At 40.8% G+C, this 25033-nt stretch overlaps 1 protein-coding gene across 1 annotated transcript in view; it reads right to left on the bottom strand.

Annotated features, from left to right (window-relative positions):
* The window catches only part of LOC137151773 (opsin-5-like), a 118425-nt gene that overhangs the window by 18821 nt on the left and 74571 nt on the right, over window positions 1-25033 (bottom strand). The window contains exons 2-5 of the mRNA XM_067546188.1: window positions 24754-24841; window positions 20175-20337; window positions 17780-17907; window positions 15045-15379 (exon numbers count right to left, since the gene is read on the bottom strand). Coding sequence (XP_067402289.1) covers window positions 15045-15379; window positions 17780-17907; window positions 20175-20337; window positions 24754-24841 — 714 coding nt within the window. The remainder of the gene's footprint in view (window positions 1-15044; window positions 15380-17779; window positions 17908-20174; window positions 20338-24753; window positions 24842-25033) is intronic.

The raw sequence follows: 25033 nt of genomic DNA, 5'->3' as shown, positions 1-25033 counted from the left end.
AACCACTACTTTTATGTTAATTACACTGTATGATCATAAGTGCAGCCAAACATAGCTCCTATTCTACATCTAAAAGGCAGTTTGATAATCTATCACTCTTACAGCAGGCAAAGCTCCAACAGTCTGTATCTGATCAGTGCAAGCCATCCTTTTCTCAGACTAGAAAGTACCCACTCATGAATTTAAGTGTTTGGATGAATTTCTAGGTTCCACTGAGGGTCTAACTTGTGACTTCAGGCTCAGACTCCTGGCACAACCATTTATCCAGTTCTATTTTTAGAAACAGTAAGCTCACTCTTTGCTTGTACTGTCACACAGGGAATAACACCTCTGGGTTGATCCAGGCACAAAGACCTCAGTGAGAGAATATAAACATAACACCAGTGATCAGGCAGCAGACTCACAGAGTTTGATCTATTTATCTTAACAAAGACAAGGTTAAAGGGTGACTTGATCGCAGTCTGTAAGTGCCTATGCAGAGAATAAATATTTGATAATGCGCTCTTCAGTCTAGCAGAGAAAATATAAGATGATTCAATGGCTGCAAGCTAAAGGTAGACAAATCAGACCAGAAATAAGGCATAGCTTTTTGACAGTGAGGATAATTAACCATTGGAACGGTTGGCCGAGGGTTGTAATGGATTCTCCATCACTGGCAACTTTTAAATCAAGACAGGATGCTTTTTTTTTTTTTCTTTTTAAAAGACATGCTCCAGTTTGAAAGGAATTATTTTGGGGAAGTTCTATGGCCTGTCGATCAATCAACAAAAATTCATGGCCCATGACCTGTCCATGACTTTTACTGTAAATACCCCTGACTAAAACTTAGCCAATACTAGGGTGCCGCTGCTCTGGGGATCCCTGGGGCACTGCTGCTCTGGGGGACCCCCAGGGGCTGACAGCTGGGCCCTTGCTCTAAGTCCCCCAGGGACCGCACTCCAATGGTTTCTGGGGCCGCCCCTGGGGCCACTGCTCCGGCTGCGTCCAGGACCACTGCTGCCCCGGCAGTCTCTGGGGCAAGACCCGGGACCACTGCTCAGGCAGTCCCTGGAGCAGCTGGCCACAGGGCCACTGCAGATGCGGAAATCACAGAGGTTGCGGAAAGTCCAGAAATCCATGACTTCCTTGCCCTCCGGAACAGACTCACAGCCTTACTTATGATCTTCAGAGGTCAGGCTAGATGATCAGAACACTCCTTTCTGGCTTTGGACTCTATGAACTGATGACTCCCATGCATAGGCATGCAGTTTATTTGGACATTTGTCCCCTCCAAAACATTTTTAAATGATCGTCACTGTGCCTGTCTATCAGCACAATCAGTTGGGTTCCTTTACTACTGCAGCAGCGGGGATGATGAGGGGAGAAACCAGACATTCCCGCTATACACTTTCTCTATAAAAAGTATCAGTGAAATTTGGGGGAAGTCCCAAAGAATCACCAATAAACTCAAATTGTCAGTCCAGCCCTATGGAGCATGGTGTGACCACGAGAGCGAGATGTCAGTCAGAGGGTGGATGAGAAGCAGGATTATGAAAATTTGCTTCACAGTCCTATCCATAAAAGGTAAGGCCAGCTCTGCTTTAGTTATTCTTTGCAAAACACAGGGGAAAAGTACATTTCAGCTTCTGTCCAAAACTCTGCAGGGACATTTCTGAAGAAGCATGTGGAAAAGTACTGTACAGTACAGTATGTGCCCAAAGACCCTGAACAATTATGTAATGGGGATCAAATGAGCCTGGTTTCCTTCCCTCCTAAATGGAGTTTTGAAAATATACCCTTTGGGTCTAAAAATATTCCATTCGTTAAGAGTGTTTTTAGCGGTTTGATACCTGGTTAAGGGCTTGATCCTGCAATTATCACACACAGACACCGGATTCACACAGACCTGAAGTCAGAGGGAGTTTAGAATACATAGGGAGTGAAGGACTGGACCCTTGATAAAAAGACACGTGTCCCATCCCCTCCTCTGTCAAAAAATGAACAAGGTTTATACACTGCTGCGCTCAGCATTGCAGCCTATACGTTTTAGGCACCCTGCTGCCTAGTGGAATTCACTGAATTAGGGGCCCAAACTGTCTGTACAATGCCTGGGGAGAGTTAGGCGCCTGAGAACAGGATTTACAGAAGACAGCAAGAGCCACATAAATTAGCAAGAAGAAAATGCTGAGGAAGATGAGGCCAAAGCCCTACCCCACAATGCCAGTTAGGCACCTAAGTCTGGGCCTGAGGGAGGCACCCATCTCTGCATGGTATTTTTTAGCCATGCTGGAGTTAGGCCTAGACCAAGTCAGCCCTTTTTCAAGAAAAAAAGGAGAGGGTGGTCTCATAACCAAGTGGTGCGAGCACTCCTCTAGTACGTGTGAGGCTTTGGTTCAAATCCTTCCTCTGCCTGATGCGCAGCAAGGATTTGAACTTGGATCTCATACCTCCCAAGATAGTGGTCAAACCACTGACCTCTGGGGTATTTTGGGGCAGGGTTCTCCAAGTCTCTCCTGCTGAAGCCATTCCACTGGGTATAAATAATTAACTAGACCTTGAAGCAGGGCATCTGGAACCCAGCTCTCACATAAGCACCCTAACTACTGGGTTATGGAGTCATTCCAACTCTTTATCCCAAAATTTAGGCACCTTGGAATTTTAATGACAAATACTTAGGAACCTACAGTTAGGAGACAGCTGAGTAGGGTTCTGTGAATGGTACCTAAGTGCTGGACAGCAGATTGTTTTTCCCATTTTTTCCCTGCATTAGCAGGTCTCATACATTTACCAGTGCGGTGAGCACAATTGCTTCCTCCTCTATAATCAGTAATTGTGCTGGAGCCAGTACTGGAGGAAACTCAGATTTAATCTGGCTTCTGTATTCCTTCCCTTCATGCACCAGGCCAATCAGACTGACATTTGGAAACTGAATGATGTCTAACCAGTAGTCACCATGTCACCAAATGGCTTTGAACTCCCTGCAGCAAACCACAATGCATTATGAGTAGAGTATTTGCTCAAATGGCCCAAATCCAGAGAGAGGTACTGAACAATTCCCCTTTCACTACAAAGAGAGCACCTCTCAGGAGTTGGTTCTGTGAGTTTGTATCCACATCTTGTTCATCTTCTTTGCCGCATGTAATTCATGCAATTTTATTTCTCTCTCATATCCTTGCCTCTCCTCAATACTTGGAACCATAACCAACCACAGCTTTCGAGCATGCTTCCACCAGTGCATGTATAACAGTGCATGTATATTCAAGAACTGATCTTACTCCCATTAAAGTCTGTGGCAAAATTTCACCTAATTCAATGAGGATGAAAGCCAGTGCCCCATTTAAGTCCAATTTAGGACTATTTTAAGCCTATTTTAAGGGCTTAATTGGGGCTTGTGCTGGCTCTCTGCACCTGGATGAATTTCATGCTGAGAGACTCAGATCTCTTAATGAATATAATTTAAAATAAGGTACGTGCTATTCAAATCCACAGCCAGATGGCACTTATATGCTTAAAACCAGGTATTTTCAAACTATCACAAGTGATAGTTGTTGGGGTTGGTCCTGCTTTGAGCAGGGTTTGGACTAGATGACCTCCTGAGGTCCCTTCTAACCCTAAACTTCTATGATTCTATGATGGCCAGACTAAAATATGACATTACAATTTAGTAAGTAAAAATCTTAAGATTTTTGTTTATTTCCATACTGATGTAAGTGACACATAAATATTGTTCTGCTGCTAAAAGGAAAATGACAGTTTGCATATAGTAATTGAATTTAATTTTATCTCAGTTAAAATGGACTCAAGTTAACATAGTTATAAAAATGATTCTAGTCTTTTGCATCCACTTTTGTTCTGCCTCAGCGTGCATAAGAATGAATGAGAACACAGACTGCAGGCAAAGGGATCAGATATGCAAAGTCAAGTGCAAAAAATGGTTTGCACGCAAGTGAACAAACATGGCTAGAGTTCTTCTGTGAACACAGTTCAGTTCCTAAAAACTTTCATTATATTCTAACTCTGCTACATTTTTTTCAGCCCTCTTCAACGTAGCAAATAACATTACTGTGCCCACAAATTACTAGCTATTTGCGCATGCATGAACACGATGGTAGTTTCCTTGCATTTGAGTGGGCACTGTTCCATACTATAAATACGATGCAGGCTCCAATCCAGCAAAGCGCTGAAGCAGATGCTTAATTTTAAGCATGTGATCAGGCTAAATATCTAGTTTTAACATCAAATGTACTTATACAGCCTGCATTACTATAGTATCTGAGCACTTCACAGTCTAATAATGTACTTATACTCAACATCCCTGTGAGGTAGGGAAGTACTTTTATACCCATTTTACAAATGGGGAGCTGAGGCACGGAAAGACTAAGTTACTTGCCCAAGATCATATGTGAAGCTCGTGGCAAAACAGGGAACTGAACCTGGTCTCCTGAATCACAGCCTCGCACCCTAACCACCAGACCATCCTGTCTTTCGATAGTTGGTGAAATACTGAACAATTAGAATTCATACTCGGCCAAAGCTGAACAACATGAAGCTCAGTTACACTTGTGGAGCTTTTGGTCTTTCCTTTCTTAGGAAGAACCAGGATGTGTTGTAGGACCAACATAATTAACGGTGTGATTTCCAGTTCAGAGGACATTCTCTAGTTCTCTGCTGAAGCACATGGGGTTTACCTGTTTGCGTGCTCACATGGTTTTAAAAGAAGAATACAAATCCATACCTCCACGCAGAGATCAGAATAGAACAATAAACAATGAAGTCCACATTTATTTTATTTGATGGATTATTGCAGTAACTAGCTAGTAATAAAAACATCAGTAGTTCACCAACCTCAGCCTCACAAAAAAGTCATTTGTTCCCCATTAAATGTTCTTAAAATAACTTGCTATTATCATCATAGCACATGAGAAACGCACCAGAGAAATAATCTGCTTTCACTTAAAACATTAACATGAGGTTAATTATAATGAATGGATGTTAGTAATATTTTTTCTTTTATTAAAAAAACTACTACTTTCAAATCATAATCTACCTTTGATTAAAACATTAACATGAGGTTCACTATAATGAATGGAGGTAATATTTTTTTTTATTAAAAATTTTTTTTTTTGAACTTGTTCATTTCTAAACAAACAATGTATTCTGGAAAAAAATTTACAGACCATAATCTGAAGGCTTTTATTTACACTATGGACCTGGCAACTCAGATAATAAATGTAAATGATGCTATTAGTATAAGACTCTTTTTAAGTACAGTGGCAAAAAGTAGTTTAAAAATGCAGGGGCTGTTCCTGCTCCCAGGGACATCAGTGGTAAAACTCCAGTTGAGTTAAATAGGAGCTAGACTGGGCCCATACAGTGAAAGAGTCAGGAATGAGATACGTAGCTGTTTTAGGGACTATGGTCCAGATCTTCAATGGGATTTAGTCATTTAACTCCCATTGGAATCAATGGGAATTAGGTACCTAAATCCTTTTAAGGATCTGGGTCTATAAGTCTGATCCAACTTTCAGTGACTTCAGTTGGGGCCAGATCAGTCTCCAGAGGCACATCTCAAATTTGAAGTCTGCCAGGATACCTGAGTGAGAATGGCTGATGTCAGGGAGGAGCATGGGAGGAAATGACAGTAAAGAAGCAGCAGGCGAGAGAGTAAATTGTATAAGGAACCTCTAACATGAACTGGCCAAATGGAGGAAGAAATAAGTAGTTGTCACTGTTGCTATGGAGAGGCAAAAGGAAGGAAATAAAGCCCACTTCTAACCTTCTCTCCACTCCCAGCTATCAGACCCGGCAATTAGGAAAAGAGAAGCAGTAGTTATGCAGAGAGGGGGCAGTTCCATCTAGGAAACATTTAGTTTCCCACACAAAAGTGTTGGAAAATTATTTGCCTGAACTGAAGCCAATTTGGGTCAGACTGTGTCTGAAAACTTATCTGAAGTCAAACTGTGCTACAGCCCTTAATTATCGTGTTTTACAAACTACTATTTGTACCTCGCTCAGCTGGGAAGAAGGGCTAATTGTTCCTCAGATTCCTTACACCACAACCATCATGTAAGTGTGATGAGGCAGGGATTGGATGAGATTTGTACCCTACAAGAAATAGACTGGTTCCTCTTCGTTTATAAAAATCTCCAACAAAATATATGAAAACATGCTCACTTAGGTCAGATCATCATCAACTGGTGCATGATAATTTCAACAGAACTATGCTGCATTGTAGCAGGTAAGAATCTGACCCATTTACATTTTACTATGCAGCCCCAAACCATAAATTAATACAACCATTAATGAATGCTCATTCAAAATATGCAGGAAATGGACAAAATTAGGCAACATTTTTCAGTAATATATTTTGACAAGACGACTGTCCCCTCATTCTCTCGCTAGACTTCTCAGCATGACCTATTTCCTCCTCTTAACATGAGGGATTTCTCTTAAGTGTTCCCTTTTAACCAGACCATCCTGATTACTTATAGTAAGCCAAAGAGTGTATCAGTGTTCTAATTACAGGGGGCAATGTACTGGGCCAATACTTCATGTTATGCAAGCACCTGGGCACTACATATTTCTCCTGAGAACAATCTTGTTTCCTTTCAAGTCAATGAAAGATCTTTAATTGAATTCAGGCATTGCAAGTCCCATGTGATTCATATATTCCAAGGCCAGAAGGGACGACTATGATCATCTAGTCTGACTTCCTGTATGAGGCAGGCCAGAGAACTTCTTCAAAATAAGTCCTAGAGCAGATCTTTTAGAAAAACATTCAATCTTGATGTAAAAATGGTCAGTGATAGAGAATCCACCATGACCCTTGGTAAATTGTTCCAATCGTTAATTACACTAGTTGTTCAAAATATACACCTTATTTCCAATCTGAATTTATCTAGCTTCATTTTCCAGCCATTGGATTGTGTCACATTTCTCTGCTAGATTGAAGAGCCCATTATTAAATATTTGCTCCTCATGTAGATATTTATAGACCGATCAAGTCAGCCCTTCACCTTCTTTTTCTTAAGTTAAATAGATTGAGTTCCTTGAATCTATCACTATATGGCATGTTTTCTAATCCTTTAACCATTCTCGTGGCTCTTCTCTGAACCCTCTCCAATTTATCAACATCTTTCTTGAATTTTGGACATCAGAACTGGACAGAGTATTCTAGCAGTGGTCAAACCAGTGCCAAAGATAGAGGTCAAATAATCTCTCTACTCCTACCCGACATTTGCCTGTTTATACAGCCAAGGATCACATTAGCCCTTTCGGCCACAACTTCATTCTCGAGCTCATGTTCGATAAGAACAAATGCAAAGTACTGTACTTAGGAAGGAACAATCAGTTGCACACATACACAATTGGAAATGACTACCTAGGAAGGAAAGCAGTCTGAGGGTCATAGTGGATCACAAGCTAAATGAGAGTCAACAGTATAACACTGTTGCAAAAAAAAGCAAGCATAATTCTGGGATGTATTAGCAAGAGTGTTGTAAGGAAGACACAAGAAGTAATTCTTCTGCTCTACTCCACGCTGATGAAGCCTCAGCTGGAGTATTGTGTCCAGTTCTGGGCACCACATTTCAGGAAAGATGTGGACAAATTGGAGAAAGTCCAGAGAAGAGCAACAAAAATGATTAAAGGTCTAGAAAACATAACCTATGAGGGAAGATTGAAAAATTGAGGTTTGTTTAGTCTGGAGAAGAGAAGGCTGAGGGGGGACATGATAACAGTTTTCAAATACATAAAAGGTTCTTACCAGGAGGAGGGAGAAAAATTGTTCTCCTTAATCTCTGAGGATAGGACAAGAAGCAATGGTCTTAAATTGCAGCAAAGGCAATTTAGCTTGGACATTAGGAAAAACTTCCTGTCAGGGTAGTTAAGCACTGGAATAAGTTGCCTAGGGAGGTTGTGGAATCTCCATCGTTGGTGATTTTTAAGAGCAGGGTAGACAAACACCTGTCAGGGATGGTCTAGATAATACTTAATCCTGCCTTGAGTGCAGGGGACTGGACTAGAAGACTTTCAGGGTCCCATTCAGTCCTATGATTCTATGATTCAGCTGATTATCTGCCACCACCCCAAAAAAATTTTATCCAGAGTCACTGCTTCCCAGGATAGAGTCCCCCATCCCGTAAGCATGGCCTACATTCTTTGTTCCTAGATGTATACATGTATCTTTAGCCATACTAAAAACATATTGTCTGCTTGCACCAGCCTGCAAAGTGATCTAGATTGCTTTGAATCAGTGACCTCTTTATTATTTACTATCCTACCTCCAATTTTTGCGTCCACTGCAAACTCTGTCATCGATGATTTTAAGTTTTCTTCCGGGTCATTGATAAAAATGTTAAATAGTGTAGAGCCAAGAATCAATCCCTGCAGGACCCCACTAGAATCACACTTGATTGGTGATGATTCCTCATTTAGAATTACATTTGAGACCTATCAGTAACCAGTGTTCAATCCATTTAATGTGTGCCATGTTAATTTTCATATCACTCTAGTTTTTAAAAATCAAAATGCCAGGTAGCACCAAGTCAAATACCTTCCAGAAGTCTAAGTACATTACAATCAGCCCCATTACCTTTATCTACCAAACTTGAAATCTCATCAAAAAAAGATATCAAGTTAGTTTGATAGGATCTATTTTCCATAAACCCATGATTGGCATTAGTTAGATTAGCCTCCTTTTAATTCTTTATTGAGTCTTGTATCAGCTGCTTCATTATCTTGCCTGGGATCAATGTCAGGCTGACAGGCCTATGATTACTGGGATCATCCAGTCCACCCATTTTAAATTTCGGCACATTAGTTTTCTTCCAGTCTTCTGGAACTTCCCTGGAGTTCCAAGATGTCAACACTAACAGTCCAGATCTTTTAAAACTCTTGGATGCAAGTTATCTGGACCCGCTGATTTAAAAATGTCTGACTTTAGTAGCTGCCATTTAACATCCTCTCAGATACTAGAGGAATGGAAATAGTGTTATCTGATGTTACTACATAATCTGTTTTTCCCCAGATACAGATCAAATATTTATTGAACAATTCTGCCTTTTCTGCATTATTATTGATAATTTCCATCTAGTAATGGATCAATACTATTGTTAAGATTCTTTTTGTTCCTAAAAACTCCTTATTGTGGGAGAAAGCAAAAAGAGTGCATTAAAGAAACAGTGAGTGAAGCAAAGGGCATTTGAGGTGGAGGAGGAGGAAACAAGAGGTAAAATATATGCCCAAACTAGATCTGGACAGAGGATGGAAGTCCCATTTTGCAAAGGATATTGAAATGTTGACATCTGGCTTTGTTCTGAATAAGAAGGAAATTGACTTTCTTTTTCACGTAATTCAAAATGTTTCATTTCAACAAAATTGTTTTGTTTCAATTTCCATATTTTAAAATTGTTACATTATAATACATAACACAAAATTAAATTAAAAAAAAAAAAAAAGTCATTTCAGACCAAAGAAATTGAAATGTTTCATTCTGAAATTGTCAAAATGGGTTGTTTTTTCGATACTGCTGGGTTTTTCTGGTTTGCTTTCTAAAAGAAACACCAGTGAAATCAACCAGATTTCACAAAGTGTTTCAGTTTTGACAGAACAACATATTGCGTAAAAATATGGTTCCACTGAAGTTGCTCCAATGCACTCTATTCCAAACAATACACAAAGCAAACAGAGTCCATCATCTTGTTCCCAGCATTGTATTCTCCAATTTAGTTTAAATGACTCAGACTGAGGTTCCACCACATCCCTTGAGAGAGGCAGATCTTTGTTTTATTTAACTGCTGGTTTTTTTTCAGATTTATCTAAAAGCCAAAGTACCTCTGAAGAACTCTAATGATTTATCTTTAAGTTTCAGAATTAACAGCCCATTGAGAGGAAAGGACCAGTTCACATCTCTTGTTATTTCAGGAAGACATCATTGTGTTGGTTTACACAGATGGCTATCCAGCCTGTTTTTGAAAACCTCCAGTGAGGGAGCTTCCACAACATCTCTAGGCAGTCTGTTCCATTGTCCTACTGTTCTTACAGTTGGGAAGTTTTTCCTGAGATTTAATCTAAATCTGTGATACTGTAGTTTGAACCAATTGCCTCGTGTCCTGCCCTATGTAGCAACAGAAAATAACTTTCCTCCATCTTTTTTTATGGCAGCCCTTTCAACTATTTGAAGACCACTATCATCCTCCCTTAATTTCCTCTTTTACAAACTAAACATACCCAGTTCCATTAACCTTTGTTCATATGGCTTGAATTCCATCCCCTTGATCATCTATCATTCACCTCTATAACTTTTCCAGCTTCTCTACATCCTTTCTATACATTGGTGACCAAAATTGGATATGGTACTCCAGCTGAGGCCTAATCAGCACCGAGTAGAGCAGTACTATCATCTCCCGTGACTTGCATGCTATGCCTCTGTTAATGCAACCTAAAACTGCATTTGCTTTTTTTGCAAAGGCATCACACTGCTGACTCACGTTGAGGCTGTGATCCACCTCAGCTTCCAGATCCTTCTCAGCAGCACTGCTGCCAAGACGGTCATCCTCCATTCTGTATTTGTGCATTTGATTTTTCTTCCCTAACTGTAGCACCTTACATTTGTCTTTGTTGAATTTCATTTTATTTATAGACCAGTTTTCCAATTTATCAAGATCCTTTTGAACTCTAGCGCCATCCTCCGAAATGTTTGCAACCCTCCTAGCTTTGTATCATCTGCAAATTTGATCACTATGCTCTTTATTCCTATATTCAGGTCATTAATAAAGATGTTAAATACCACCCAGAACATATCCCTGTGGAACCCCATTTGAGACTTCCCTCCAATCTGATATCATTCCATTAATATTTACTTGTTGTTTGTGGCTGTTTAACCAATTACATATCCACTGAGTGGTAGTTCCACTGAGCCTGCATTTCTCCAGCTTACTTAGCAGAACGTCACGTGGGACTGTTTCAAAAGCCTTACTGAAGTCCAGGTATATTATATCCACTGCATTCCCCTATCCACCAAATCAGTTACCCTGTCAAGGAAGGAAATCAAATTGGTTTGGCATGATTTGTTTTTAGTAAATCCATCCTGGCTGCTAATGATTACCCATTCATTCTCCAGGTATTCGCAAACTGAATGTACATTGCTCTAGTAGCTTCCTAGGTATCGAGGCAGGCTGACTATAGTTCCCCAGCTCCCCCCTTTTTAAAGATGGGCATTACATTAGCCCTTCTCCAATCTTTCAGGACCTCTCCTGTCATCCAGGAGTTTGCAAATATTATTGCCAGTGGCTCTGAGATTTCTTCAGCTAATTTCTTCAGCACACTGGGATATATAGCATTAGGCCCTGCTGATCTGAATTCATTCCAATTAGTCAGAAGATCTCAGACGTGTTCTCTACTTATCCTGCATCCCTTCCCCTTTATTGTCTATCATAACTTCACTAGTCATCGGGTCACCAGTTATTTTTTTGTGAGAAGACTGAAGCAAAGTAGGCACTGAACAGCTCTGCCTGCCTATCATCTTCCATACCACCTCACCACTTCCATTGAGCAGCAGACCCACACCGTCCCTGATCTTTCTTTTTTGGCTGACATATTTTAGAACCCCTTCTTGTTGTGGCTAACATTTCTTGCCAGCTGTAACCCGTTCTTTGCCTTGACTTTCCTGATTTTGTCCCTATGTGCTTGCAATATTCCCATGTTTCTTGGTGAGATGCCCATTTCCTGTATGTATCCCTTTTGGTTTTTAGATGGCTAAAAAGCTCCTTGTACAGTGTGACAGGGCCAGACCTATATTAGCCCCAGGATTAACAAATCCTTGTTCCCGGGGTGATTCAACTGGGGCTACTCCAGGGCAATTAAGCCAGTTAGGCCAGCTGAGGCCACACAGGGAGATGGCCCCAGCAGTTTAAAGCCTCCTGGTCAGGCAGATGTGGGAAGCTGAAAGGGAGTTAGGAGAAGAAGCAGAGCGGAGCAGAGCTGCTACAGGGCTTGGAGCAATCACTGTTGCACTCCCCCTTCCCATGTTCCAGGAAGTGGACCATGAGCAGTGGGGCCAAGGACAGGCGACCCAGGGAAGGCAGTAGCTCACGGACTAAGCAGTTGAGGCTACTCCTCACAGGGTCCCTGGGTCGGGATCCAGCCACCTCCCTCCCCCCGCTCCCACCCAGCCATATCACCGCATAGCCGAAGAGTGCGCAGGACCCATGGAAGGGTAGAACAGGCCGCCCTCGCCACACTGGTGTCAGAAGTGGGATCGTAGTACGCAGCGGCTAAGAGAGAGGGGGGGGGGAAAAAAAAAAACAAGGGAGACACTTGTTTTCTTTCCCTCCTTCTGCCATAATGGAAGACGTGGTGAAGGCCCTCATACAGGGCATGGCAGCCCAGAAAGAGGCCCTACCCCAGGCAGTAGAACCACTCGAGCAAGTAAGGATATCCCCTGACCTAACACCAAACCAAAAGGCCGAGGCGTCAAAGATGGTGGAATGGAACCAAGATGTCTTTGCGACTAAGCCGGGTCGAACAATGGAGGTTTTTCACCAGATCATCACAACCCCCGGGGCCAGGGTCACGATGAGGCCCTACAGAATTCCAGAGGCTAAGAGGAAGGAGATTAAGGCGGAGGTAGAAAAGATGCCAGAGCCAGTCCCCTGACAGACCTGATAAAGGCCCGAGGCCCAGACATGGTACGATGGACCCACAAGGCGGAAGAAGCCTTCAGAGACCTACAGACAGCCCTCTGCAGTGACCCCATACTCTTTGCCCTGGACTTTACAAAAAAGTTTATATTGCAGACTGATGCCTCCGAAGAAGGCCTGGGGGCGGTCTTGTCCCAGATGGTAGGAGATGAAGAGCACCCAATACTGTACCTCAGCAGAAAACTTCTCCCGAGAGAGCAGAGATATGCAGTTGTAGAAAGGGAGTGTCTCGCCATCAAGTGGGCTATGGAAGCCCTCCGCTATTACCTGTTGGGATGCCACTTTACCCTCATGACCAATCATGCACCCCTCCAGTGGATGCAACAGAACCGGGAGAAAAATGCATGGGTGACTAAGTATTTCTTGTCCCTCCAGCCCTTCCAGGTCTGTATTGTATTGTGAATCGGAAGTCGCCATGGAAATGCAGATGGCTTGTCGCGGGTTCACTGCATGACATCCCATGTTGCCCAACCTGGTGGGATTGAGCCGGGGGGTCAGACCTGATGGCTACAGGAGAGTAGTGGAGGGTATCTATATTAGCCCCAGGATTAACAAATCCTTGTTCCCTTGGTGATTCAGCTGTGGCTACTCCAGGGCAATTAGGCCAGCTGAGGCCAATCAGGGAGATGGCCCCAGCAGTTAAAAGCCTCCTGGTCAGGCAGATGGGGGCAACTAAAAGGGAGTTAGGAGGAGAAGCAGAGCAGCGCAGCGCTGCGCTGCGCTGCTACAGGGCTTGGAGCAATCGCTGTTGTTACCACAACCCAAAGGTACCAGAGGCAAGGGGGAGCCCATCCGGGAATGGCCAGGGATCGTAGGCACAGGGGCCTGAGGGAGGGGCACTCCCCCTGCCCATGTTCCAGGAAGCGGACCATGAGCAGGAAAGGTGACCCAGGGAAGGCAGTAGCTCATAGACTAAGCAGTTGAGGCTACTCCTCACAGAGTCCCTGGGTCAGGGACTGAGCCTTCCCCCTCCCCCACCCCGCTCCCACCCAGCCATATCACCGCATAGCCGAAGAGTGCGCAGGACCCACGGAAGGGCAAAACAGGCCGCCCTTGCCAAAACAGCCACATTGGTTATGTTTGCAGGTTTATCTTCAATAACTAGAAGGCCAGTAATATTTTTGTAGCCTATAGTTTCATCTTAATCTTGTAGTATGTAAATGAAAGCTTCTATTCTTTTCAAATTCAGAATCAAAACTTGGTAGCAAGGAGCAAATTCTATGGGCATGGATTAAATGGGGTCACAATTTTAATATATGAGACAGTGAGATGTGTGGCTTAAAATATTTCACTTCAAAACTTTTTTTTCCAAATATATATAAGTGCATTAGATTTAATCTACATTTTTAATACACATAATAGCATCCAATATATAAGACTCTTTCAAAATATGTTTTTAATAGTATAAATGTATTACTAAATCTTGTATCTTCTCAGGATATTGTAGGAGCATGAACATTTATCAGCTCCTTTGTTTAGGCCCTGATTATGCTCAGTAGTTCTTTCTGTCAAAACACAATCATCTTCCTTTAGTGATTCCACAGCACAAGATGTAGGTCTCATTATTTTGCTATTTCTCACTTCTTTAATGTGATCTGATTTTCCTTTTTATCTTGATAATGCTGTCAGGCTGTTACTGAGTAATACTGCAAGATTAAAATGAAACTATAGACTACAAAAAACATTTCAATTCAATGTTACTGCACATCCCTCATTAGCCAAAGAAATGGGCTATTTTGTATCTGGAACAATATCCATAAAATGTCCTATTAGGAAGGATAAGAATGTATTTTACATTTCAAACTTTCTGAAAATAGAAATATTAAGGGATGGGAAAGACAGGTGGACCTGGAAGCAGAGAGAAAGATGGCTTGAACACAGGAGGCCAAAATGTAACTTGCAGCTCAGAAGCCTCAGTCTGAGTATAACTGATTTAGGTACAGAATTTCGCATGCTACAAGAAGTACATTTTTCTAGTGCATGTTTTAAGGTGTTATTCCATTCGGCCAGTTTTTCCAAAGAAATTCTACAGTCTTCCAAAATAGTGTGTACAATATCTAAAACTTTAAAGTAAAAAGGTCTGCAACTTTAAAAAAACTCAAATAAAACTTCTGCCATACCTCTGTTATCAGAGCCTAAAGAAAAGACTACAGAAACCACATAGCTATCACTTGAGGGCTTTTTCAGGAACAATTAATTTGCATGCAGTGAATCTGCACAAGGTAACATCGCATGCTTGTTTCAGAAGCAAATGAGACTGATCTTCTTTCCTTTCTCATTCCTCTCTCAGGATCCCTTTAGCATGCTAAATGGTGCTGCCCCGTGTATGCAGAATGTGGCTTGAGAACACAAATTTTCAAATACCTTGACTGTAACAGCCTGCATGTTGCTCATCCTGGTTGGACCTGAGACATGTGGTTCCACTGCTTTTCTGGATTCTTTCACAGTTATCAGAATGAGGGTATAGGATGTAACAATTGCCCCACAGGGGATGGCAAAGCAGAAGACAAAGAGAGCCACGGTGTAAGACATTGCCACCGTGCTGACATTTGATGCATGCCAGTCAATGCAACAAGCTGTCCCATAGGGCTCTGCTCCATACGCTCCCCAGTGAGCTAGGGGTGAACAGGCAAAAATTGCTGCATAGGTCCAGGCGCAGGCTATCAAGATTCGTCCATGTTCTTGCTTAAATCTGTTCCCTGGAAGACATGAAACAATGAGTGAAGAACTGCTTGCAGGAAAGTAGTGGATTCTAATATTACAAGGCAGAATACAGTACATAGGCCCTTTTTATTGGATATTGGGCATTACAATTGTTTACTCCCCCCATGCTCGGGAGGAGTCCCTCCCCATAAATATCCACAAAGCTATCTCATTGTCCTCCTTCAAATCCCCTTTTAAAAATCTCCCTTTGTTGTGATGCCTTGACAGTTAGGCAGCTGATGTGCTGACTCATCATGACAGCCTGCATGTGGACCCATATTAGCTCATTGTTTCCTTGTGCTCTCCTGTCTGTCTCCACCTGTTTTCATTTCTCTTAAACTTAGGCTGTAAATTCTTTGGGGCAGGGATTGCCATTTAGTTTTCTCTATAGCACCTAAGGCAATGGGGTCCAAGATTGGGGCTTTTTTGCCTGACCACAATACAAATAAATAATAGTAAAAATCCTCCCAGTTATTCTAACCAAAAGCAACATAAAATGGAGTTTAGAATATTCTGAACCCTAAATAACTGCAAATTGGGTGGGCTGCAGATATGAGATGTTTCAGGTCCCACCTTGTTCACCTTTGCCTAGTTTCTCTCTCTCTCTCTCTCACACACACACACACACACACACACACACACACACACACACACACTTCCTGCTTTCAGCCCAAGATGATTTCTCTTATGCTGTTATGAGGCACCACTGATGGTATTTTTGCACACAGTGAAGATACTGTACATCTGAGAGAGACTCTCAGCTAACTTTGTACTAAATCAAACTTTCACAGTTCATATGTCCAATAAGTGCAGGGATTTTCGGATAATGCTATTCACAAATCCTCCCTCATATTGTGAAGTAAATAAGCAATCTTCACTGAAATTTAATTAATATTTTGTGTAGAAACAAAAAAGATGTAAGGAATAAGAAATAGAATACATTATCTTAAGATGAAAACTGGCACCCTCAGGCTGCTCGAAGTTATGCTGGGAAACCAGACCAGCACAAATTAAAGCAGAACTGGGGTGGGAGGTGTGTGCAAAGGAAAGTCTCATGTCATCTCACACCCCTGTCCCTGCAACTTGTGCTGTGTTCTCCTCGGTCATAGCCAAGAATCCGGCTCCCTATATCTTCAAAATGTGCTCTGTTTTAGAATGGTTCACACACAGTACAACTTTCAAACACTACGTTTGAACTAATGAATCTAAAGAACAATCATCCTGATTCCATACTAAAGCAGGGCTGTCACCTAGATAGATTCCACTAAATCCACTAAATGTTCTGCCCACACAAGGAACGTGGAGTACTTGTAGATCAGAGCTCATGATCCATGCCTAAAATGTTTATATCTGCCACTTTTCAGTTTAAATGATAAGAAGACAGTAAGAAATCACCTAACAGGGGAGTTGCATCTTCAATGTGTTTTTACATTCATTAACTATTTAATCCTCACGGTTACAGGTATTTTAAACAATTCTACATCAAGCATAGACAAGAAAAGAAACAAGATACTGTTAGTTGATGTGTGTCTTTGATTCAAGAAAAGGTCATCCTTGTTCTGGAAAGTTTTTCTCGCTAAGAATAAGTAACTCTGTTGGCAATGAATATAAAAGAGAGGGGTACCATTTGCATGGCTACACTGACTATCGTCATTCATATTTTTCTTCCACCACTATATCTTCAAATGTAAAATCATCCTCTAAGCTAAAAGTTACAATGTGAGGTTTTAGTACAACACAAATGTCATTTAAAAACAACAAGGACAGTTGGACCCCACAGTAAAATCTGATTAACATATGATCTTTTCCATCTAAAGTTCCACTCTTGCAACAATGAGATACCAGAATTTTAAAGCTATTCTTTGAATGGTAGTAAAATGTGATGCTACTTTTGTCTTTTCTATGTTTCATATCTCAAGTGACTGGCATTTTCTTATCCTAACAAGTGAGTGAGGTAATAAAGAACTTGAATAGATGAACAAAAGAAACTAAAAGAAAATATCTGAAAAGGTCATAAGCATATAGTATGCATCTCTGCAATTTACAGAAAAATTAAGGTATTTAAATGCTGCTCAGACTTATATCAAGTAAAAGATAATTCTACAAAATGAATCTTAAAAACGATATCAACTTAACCCAACCTTACTTTCATTTTAACAGTTATCTCCTGGTCCTCTTCCTGAGTCTGTTACCTCCTCATAAGTGGATTCAGATGTAATAAACTTGGTTTATATAGCACTTAACTCAGTTATTGGGGATGACAGCTATATAAATCATTTGGCCCCCATGTAACAAACCTTTCTATATAAATGTTCTCCAACACATACAGACTAGCCAATGCAGTCTTTGTTCAAGAGACAAATATCGAACAATCAGAGAGAAGGAAATTAACTTACCATAAGCTGGAAAACAAATTTTGAGGCAGCACACAGTACTCAGTAATGTTAGTGTTGACAGACTACAGATCCCAAAAAGTACACCGCAAAATGCATAAAACAAGCAAACTTGTTTACCATACAACCATCTGAAAGCAAACAAAACAAAAACAAGAATCAAGGTTGAGATGCCAGCATTCTTCCGGTAATTTAAAGGCAGATGGTAGAAAGTCACTTATAGTGGTCATCATTAAAGTGTTGACATTTACTGTTTGCAAGTAGTACGCATCACTATGGTGTTAATGCTTGCTTAACAGTTAACTGTAGGAGGATGTTCTCACTGGAAAACCCAAATGCCATTAAGAAAATTTTTGCCTGCCTTCATTTTTGAGGGCAGGGGAGAAGACAGGAGAGAAATTGTTCAACTCAGTCACTTTCTGCCAAGCTGTTCAACCCTTTCGCTCTGGCACAAGCTGCTAAGAATTCATGTCTCCTCATTCCTCTTCCTGTGCAATAGTCTTAGGCATTGTCTACATGGAGAGTTGCACCAGTTTAACTAAAGATGTGAATTTTAACTGAATTAGTTAAACCAGTGCAGTCCCCTGTGTAGACACTTATTTCGATATAAGAGTAGTTTATTTCAGTTTAGTTTAAGTAGATTAGAAACTGGTTTAAGGTAAACCAAAATAAAGTACTCAAACCAAAATTAGAGTGTCCACAAGTGTGTGTGTAGACAAGGCCTAAGTGGAGGATAAAAGACACATTCCGAAAGCAGCACTAATTAAGAGAGTAGTCCTGCAGTAAGATGATGGCATCTCATAAATCCCACCCCACCATCAAAGTCTTATAGAAGAGAGAACAGAGGTCATCTTACACCATAGCACTTGGAAGCAGATTTCTCAGGAGGTGATACAGTCACAGAAGTCAACAGTCAATAGCACTGACTTGAGCAAGGCAGTGTATGGGCAGCTTCTGTGCATAGTTTTCTGTTCTCACCCACAAATGATCAGTTTGGCTTGAAAGACTTCCTCTTGGACCTTGTCATTTAGCCATACTGGATTACGTCTTACCTTGCTGCTTCCTAAAGCTGCTGTGCAGGAAATTCCCACATTTTGAGATTATTTTTTGTTCTGAATCAGAACGGGGGAAAAATTGGAAATTCCTGTGAGATGAAGTTTTTAAAATATTTCGTTCTGATAAAATTCATTCCAATTTTGACTTTTTAAAAAAATATATATATATTATAGTTTATATTTTAAAACACCATACCTTTCAAAACAAAGTCATTGCAAAACAAAACCCTTGGAGTGATCCATCCCCATAAGATCATGTTCTGTTTGAACCTTATCAACATTTTTTCCAATTTTTTTTAAACAAAATTTCATTGAAAATCAACACATTCCCACAGAAGTCCCCTCCTCCCTCCTGCCATTTTGTGTGGATTTCAACATGCTCTGAGAACACCTCCTGGATTGGGCCCAAAAAGGGAATGCCTAGTTTGTAAATCCTGCTGGGACGTAGATGTGAGTTAGGCCCAGAGCTGCAAGGCCTGTCAGGACCTGGCTGTGGGCATGCTCAGCCACTAAAAGGTAGGCAACTGAAGTCCCCAAGCCACATACAAGGCTAAGCAGCAGCAGCTGAGTAGGTGTTTTGTAAATGCCAGTGGCACTTGAAAGTTGGACTTCAACACCTAAAGCGGCAATTAGGTGTCTAAATCTCTTTGAGCTGAATAATTTAGACTTGATGGGCCAGATTTCCATCTACTCTTTCCCATGAACACCCCCTTTTCCACTCCACAATCCCAAAAAGCTTCCATGGAAAAGCTCAAGAACGTACCAGATACCGCTGAGGGTCCAGCAAGGAATACATTAGAGCTTCTGAGCCCCATGAAAGGATCACAAAAGCCATGTATTATGGAATGCCCTTAGGTTAAGCCTACAGGGATGGGAGAGGTAGGGGCAAGAGAAAGAACAGCTAAATGGGTGGACTGTGGGCTGCATATTAACCAGAACCTTAAATCCCCAGAATTAAATTTGATCTCCAGGAGTCATACAGCCTCAGATTGGTTTGCATATTTGATTTGTTAGATGGTTTTAAAAAACAAACCAAAACAATGTTCCAATAACTTTTACAGTTCCTCCCACAGAAGATTACAGACAGCAGGTAGATTCTGTGGAAGAAATACCCCCATATCCTTTTCCCAACAGGAATACAAATTGCAATGGCCTCAGACTAGAATACTAAGTACTGCCAGCAGCTCAAAAAGCTGCTCTAACATAACATACTTCGCTCCATCCCTGTAATTAATCTTCCCTGTCATTACTACAAAAGTGGCAGAATAATTCAGTCCTCTCCACTGGCAGAGGCCTCCAGTCTGTGCAGAGGATGTTAAACGCTGTGTGCATATTGAACAAACCTGTGCGAAAGGCTGGATGTAACAGCTAGAGGGTACAAGGTCAGAGTCATACCAAGGTCACTGATGGCAAGGTTGATTATGAAGTATTCTGCTGGTTTTAGCAAATTCTTTTTCTTGTAGGAAACATACAGAAGAACACTGTTCCCACACAAGGAGCATATTCCTATAGGGAAATATAAAATAAAAAGAGGAATTCATTACTCTCATGTATTGCCTTTTCATTTTTAATACTCTTTGTAAGGAGTAACACACTGCCAACCTCTCCAGTGTTTATAGGACAATCACACTCAAGGCTCTCTTTTTTTCTGTGATGAAATTAATTCAATTTTAATTTTTTTGAACACTTAACATTCTCTCTCGGTTCTACATTTCTTTCTTTCTACTGTGTCTATCCAAATACTACGTGGCCCTCATCACCACAGTATTTCAGCAGATTTTATCCACTAAATTAAATGACTTGTCACAGGAAGTTTTTTGCATGCAAAATTTGTAGCAGAGCCAGAACTAAAATCTGGCCAGTGCCCTATCCACTAAGCCATCCCCTTCTCAGGAACGCCTTATTTAAGACTCATTTGCGATAATGATTAACGATACAAAGTGAATCTCATGAAGAAATGTACTTAAATGATCTCTCAGTTGTCTCCAGTTAAAATGTTCCTATTTATTAGGATTTGATATAGTTTTAATATCAGACCTTCTAGTAGACGATATACCATTTTTATCATTCCAACAGGGAAAGAACATTAATTTGCTCTCTAGCTCTGAATTAGCAGGATAAAACCTAGTTCTTATAGTTGTGGAGAAAAGTATGGCTTAACTGGTAGCATGCTGACTTCTACTTTAGAAAGTCATATACTCAAGTCCTAATACCAAAAGCCAGTATTGACCTTTCAGCCCAGCAAGAAGAGGCGGTACTTCACTTAATATATACCCTTATGTTTAACAATCCAGTAGGAGTTTAGTTTCCCCTTTCCCCTCAGTATTTTTTCAAATGTTCTCCACAAAACTACCTTGCTTTCACTTGAAGGACTACATTAGCTGGATTCCTTGTTATTTTGTTTAACAAGGAACTGTAGAAAATAGTACCAAACTGTTTTCTACCTTATTATTACATCTCAGGTGTCTGAAGGTGGAGACCTTCTTGAAAAGGAAGAAGAGAAGAGGGATTAGACTCCCTCAGATCTAGGCTAATTGTAGTAGGGTGACCAGATAGCAAGTGTGAAAAATCAGGATGAGGTGAGGGCAATAGTTACCTACATAAGAAAAAGCCCCAAATATCAGGACTGTCCCTATAAAATTGGGTCACCCTAAATTGTAGTGATATTACAGCTGATCAAAACTTTTTGTTCAAAACTTTTTTCATACAAATTACTTTTTTTCTAAACTGAAAACTTTTCAAAAAAGGCTTTACATTTTTTTCTTGTTTTTCATCAAAACCAAAAACTCCAAAATTTTGAAATGTCAGATTTCCCACATGCAACCACCTGCTTTTCCTCCACTGAGAGCACCAAATGAACAATATCCTGAGTTGCTTAATACATACTGACTTTTTCAACATTTTTAAAAAGAGTTTGCTACAAATTTTGATTCAAACCTTACAGAATAGAAACACCTTTGAAATGTTAAGCTTTTTTCACCAGCTCTACCTCATATTTCATGACATAATCTCTCTCCAGGAGACATGATCTGAGAGTATTGAAGGCTGGGGAACTGAAGGCTGGGGAACCTAAAGATTAGAATTATTGTCACTTAGCAAAATGGACTGCAACTGGCACATGAAAATTCCACCCACTATAGCAATATTTGACTGTTCTCCGTAGGCAGCCTAAGAAGTACTGTCATCACTCGTCTCCATAACAACAACTCTCCTTTTCTGTTTGCTTTCAATGTCCCATGGCATCCAGCCCTGTTTGGATTATCAGCTCAAACTCTGATACAATGTCCCAGCATGCACCACGTGGAGGTCACAGCTGCTTTAGGATGCTGCTGGAGCAAGGAGCTAGCCTATGGTATTGGGGAAGGTCAGCTTTGTTGTTGTTTTTTTATTATTAAATTGTGGAGGGAAAGGGAGTTTAATAAACTGCAAAATATTATTTAAAATAAAAGCTGCACAGTAACTCTTTTAAAGGCAACTTAACTGACACCCCCTCTCCCCCCACTGCTCCCCACCACCCAATTGGCTGGCTTTATTCTCTTACAAGGTCCTGCAACACTGACATAGTGCATGCTGGAAAGTCACACTGAAGCGAGCCAGTGATCTGAGCAGAGTTGGCTATCATGGGACCCAAAAGGGAAAATAGTAGGCAACACACCTTGCTGAATGCCTCTTTAGCAAAAGGTGGGAGAGGGGGGCATGAACACATACTGCTGAAGTAGATGGAATTTTCACAATTTCGTGTGCAGTTCACCTTCCAGTGAGAGCAAGATTGCACTTTGCTCTGTTGTTGATGATCTGTATGCAGAACATCAGAAACAGAATTAAAGCATCACCAGAAAATTCTAAAGTTTTCACCTGCAATGAGCAAACAGCAAATCTCACATGTTTGTTCTGAAGGAAAATATTTGTCTGCTTGACCACAGTTACTCCATTTTAGTTTTCTTTAGTGTTCTGCTCTCTGCAGAAATCGCCCACCCCCTCCTTTTCTGTTGTTATGGTGCTTATCTTGTGCCAGGATCAGAGAAAGGTTTCCCAGAAGAAGCAAGGAGATAGCCCCAACTGGTTCCTGCTAGTTATATAGCCTTGAGAGATAGACCAGGCAACCCTGATAGATAAGCTGAAATCTTCTGTCAATTTGTTTTCTGTTATGCATACCTTCATAATTAGAAGAAGTAGAAAAATATAAGCCAATAGCAATGGTAATAATAATTTTGAATGTACCTATAAGCATTAAGAATTTATGCATATGTAATTCCTTTGTCTATGTTTGTATAAATATGCAAAAGAGCATGCCTTCAGGGTCTCACACGGACCACTTGCTGGGAAGTGTCTGACCTCTGCAGAAATAAAGTTTGGAGACTGCCCAACTACCTGCGTGGATCTCTTTTCGGTGCAGGGTAAACAAACCTCTATTGGAATCTTTTTCCAACAGTTTCAAACCAGAAAAGTACTTTATAATATATGTACCAGTTCCTGCAAAGCCAGGAGTATACACACTCCAATGAGTTTTCTTTCCAACTACAGTTCATTGACCAGTCATGCCACAATTCTGCTCTCAGATTCTTTATTTGCTTTTCCAGCCATAGAGCAGGACTGATGTGCTATGTTGATGCTCCTAGTCTTTGGAGGATGGTGTGGTGTAGGACACAACTCTCAATTTCTGCATTTGAAACACTTGATTTGGTTCACAGAAAGACGAGATTAGGCACTAAATACTCCCATCTGGATATGCACTGCACAGCATAATCTGGGCTAAAAACCAGCATAACCACCCCCGGGAGGACATACTAGTGCAAAAGACGTCCTCCAGTTCTGTACAATCAATGTAGAGATGACTCTACACCATTCCCTACTGACAGTGTAGCAGGGAAATAGGAGAAAGGGATCCTTCTATATTGTACTAATCCCTGGCTGTCAGCAGTCCTTATAAATTAAAGCAGTTACCGGGTGGACTGGCCCAGCACACAACATGAGCAGTATCAGGGTATCAAAACAGTGAGTTTTAAGGCACATTCTCCCCTGTTTCCCTGCAATTTGTGCTGTATGCAGTTCAGCTACAGCCAAGGATCTGGCCTTTTCTTAGCTAAAATATGCAATTAGTTTCTTGCCCATAAAGTATTCATAGGACCACATTCACCAATGGTATAACTGAGCTAGAAATGTCAATGAATGAGATCTTAGACGCAGAGAAATCAGGAAATTCAATGTCATGGTTCCAGGAGTAACAGGACTTCATTGCTCTTGTATATAAAGGCTCTAATCCTGCATCTGGATCTACTGTCATGGGCCACTGTGCCCATGAGGAGTTTCACTGACTTTGCTGGGACTCATCATGCATACAGCAGCTTGCACTACTGCATTTTGATGCTGGACTGGGGCCTAAGGATTCCACGTTAACATCATAACCAGAAATATCAAATACTGCTGATCAGAATCTCAGCTGGTATAAGTTGACTCCTCTCATGTCAACAGAGCTATGCTGATTTGTACCAGCTCAGGATGTGTGTACACATATGCTCAAGGTCACAGTTATAGTAAAAATCTGACTTTTGTCCTTTTAAAATTTTCAGCTATAACACTGAAACTAGACACACAGTATTTTGCAGTAAATCACTGATAAATATTCAATAGACTTCCAAAATTAACACTGTTATTATGGTCAAACTATTATAGTCGATTAAAATTGAACAGGGACATTCTTTTTGATGAAAAGTATGTCACTAATTAATTGTATAGGAGTTGTAATTAGGTCAATCTATTCTTTTATTTTATTGTTATGAAAAGTTTGCAGTAATCAGTGTCAGTAGTTAACTCCATTTCCAAAGCCTCTATGTTGTCAAACAACCTCTGGAATGTGAAATAATCATGATAAATCAATGCAGAGAAAGCTCCAAAACATACTTACCATGAAAGCATACTTACCAAACACTGTATAAAAGAATCCAACAACAATATCTGCCCCTTCTGTTATTTTGGACTGGAATGTTGCATTAACAAGATAGGAGCTCATCTGGAAAACAAGAAAATGGGAATTCAGCACCTGAGAATCTCTCTGCTTGCTTTCTGAGACACTAACAATAAGCTGTTTGTTGGGGGAGTTGGTCTGATTTTTCCAGTATTTGCAATGACAAGTTTGAAGATGAACGATATGGTATAGGGCTGTTGCTGAAGTAAGTTCGTTTCTGTCAATCTTGAGGGGTGT

This window comes from Emydura macquarii, unplaced genomic scaffold (genome assembly GCF_026122565.2).
Source record: "Emydura macquarii macquarii isolate MOO-44397 ecotype Brisbane River unplaced genomic scaffold, CSIRO-AGI_Emac_v2 contig_212, whole genome shotgun sequence".
Classification (NCBI taxonomy): Eukaryota; Metazoa; Chordata; order Testudines; family Chelidae; genus Emydura; species Emydura macquarii.
This window is presented reverse-complemented; position numbering and strand designations above follow the sequence as displayed.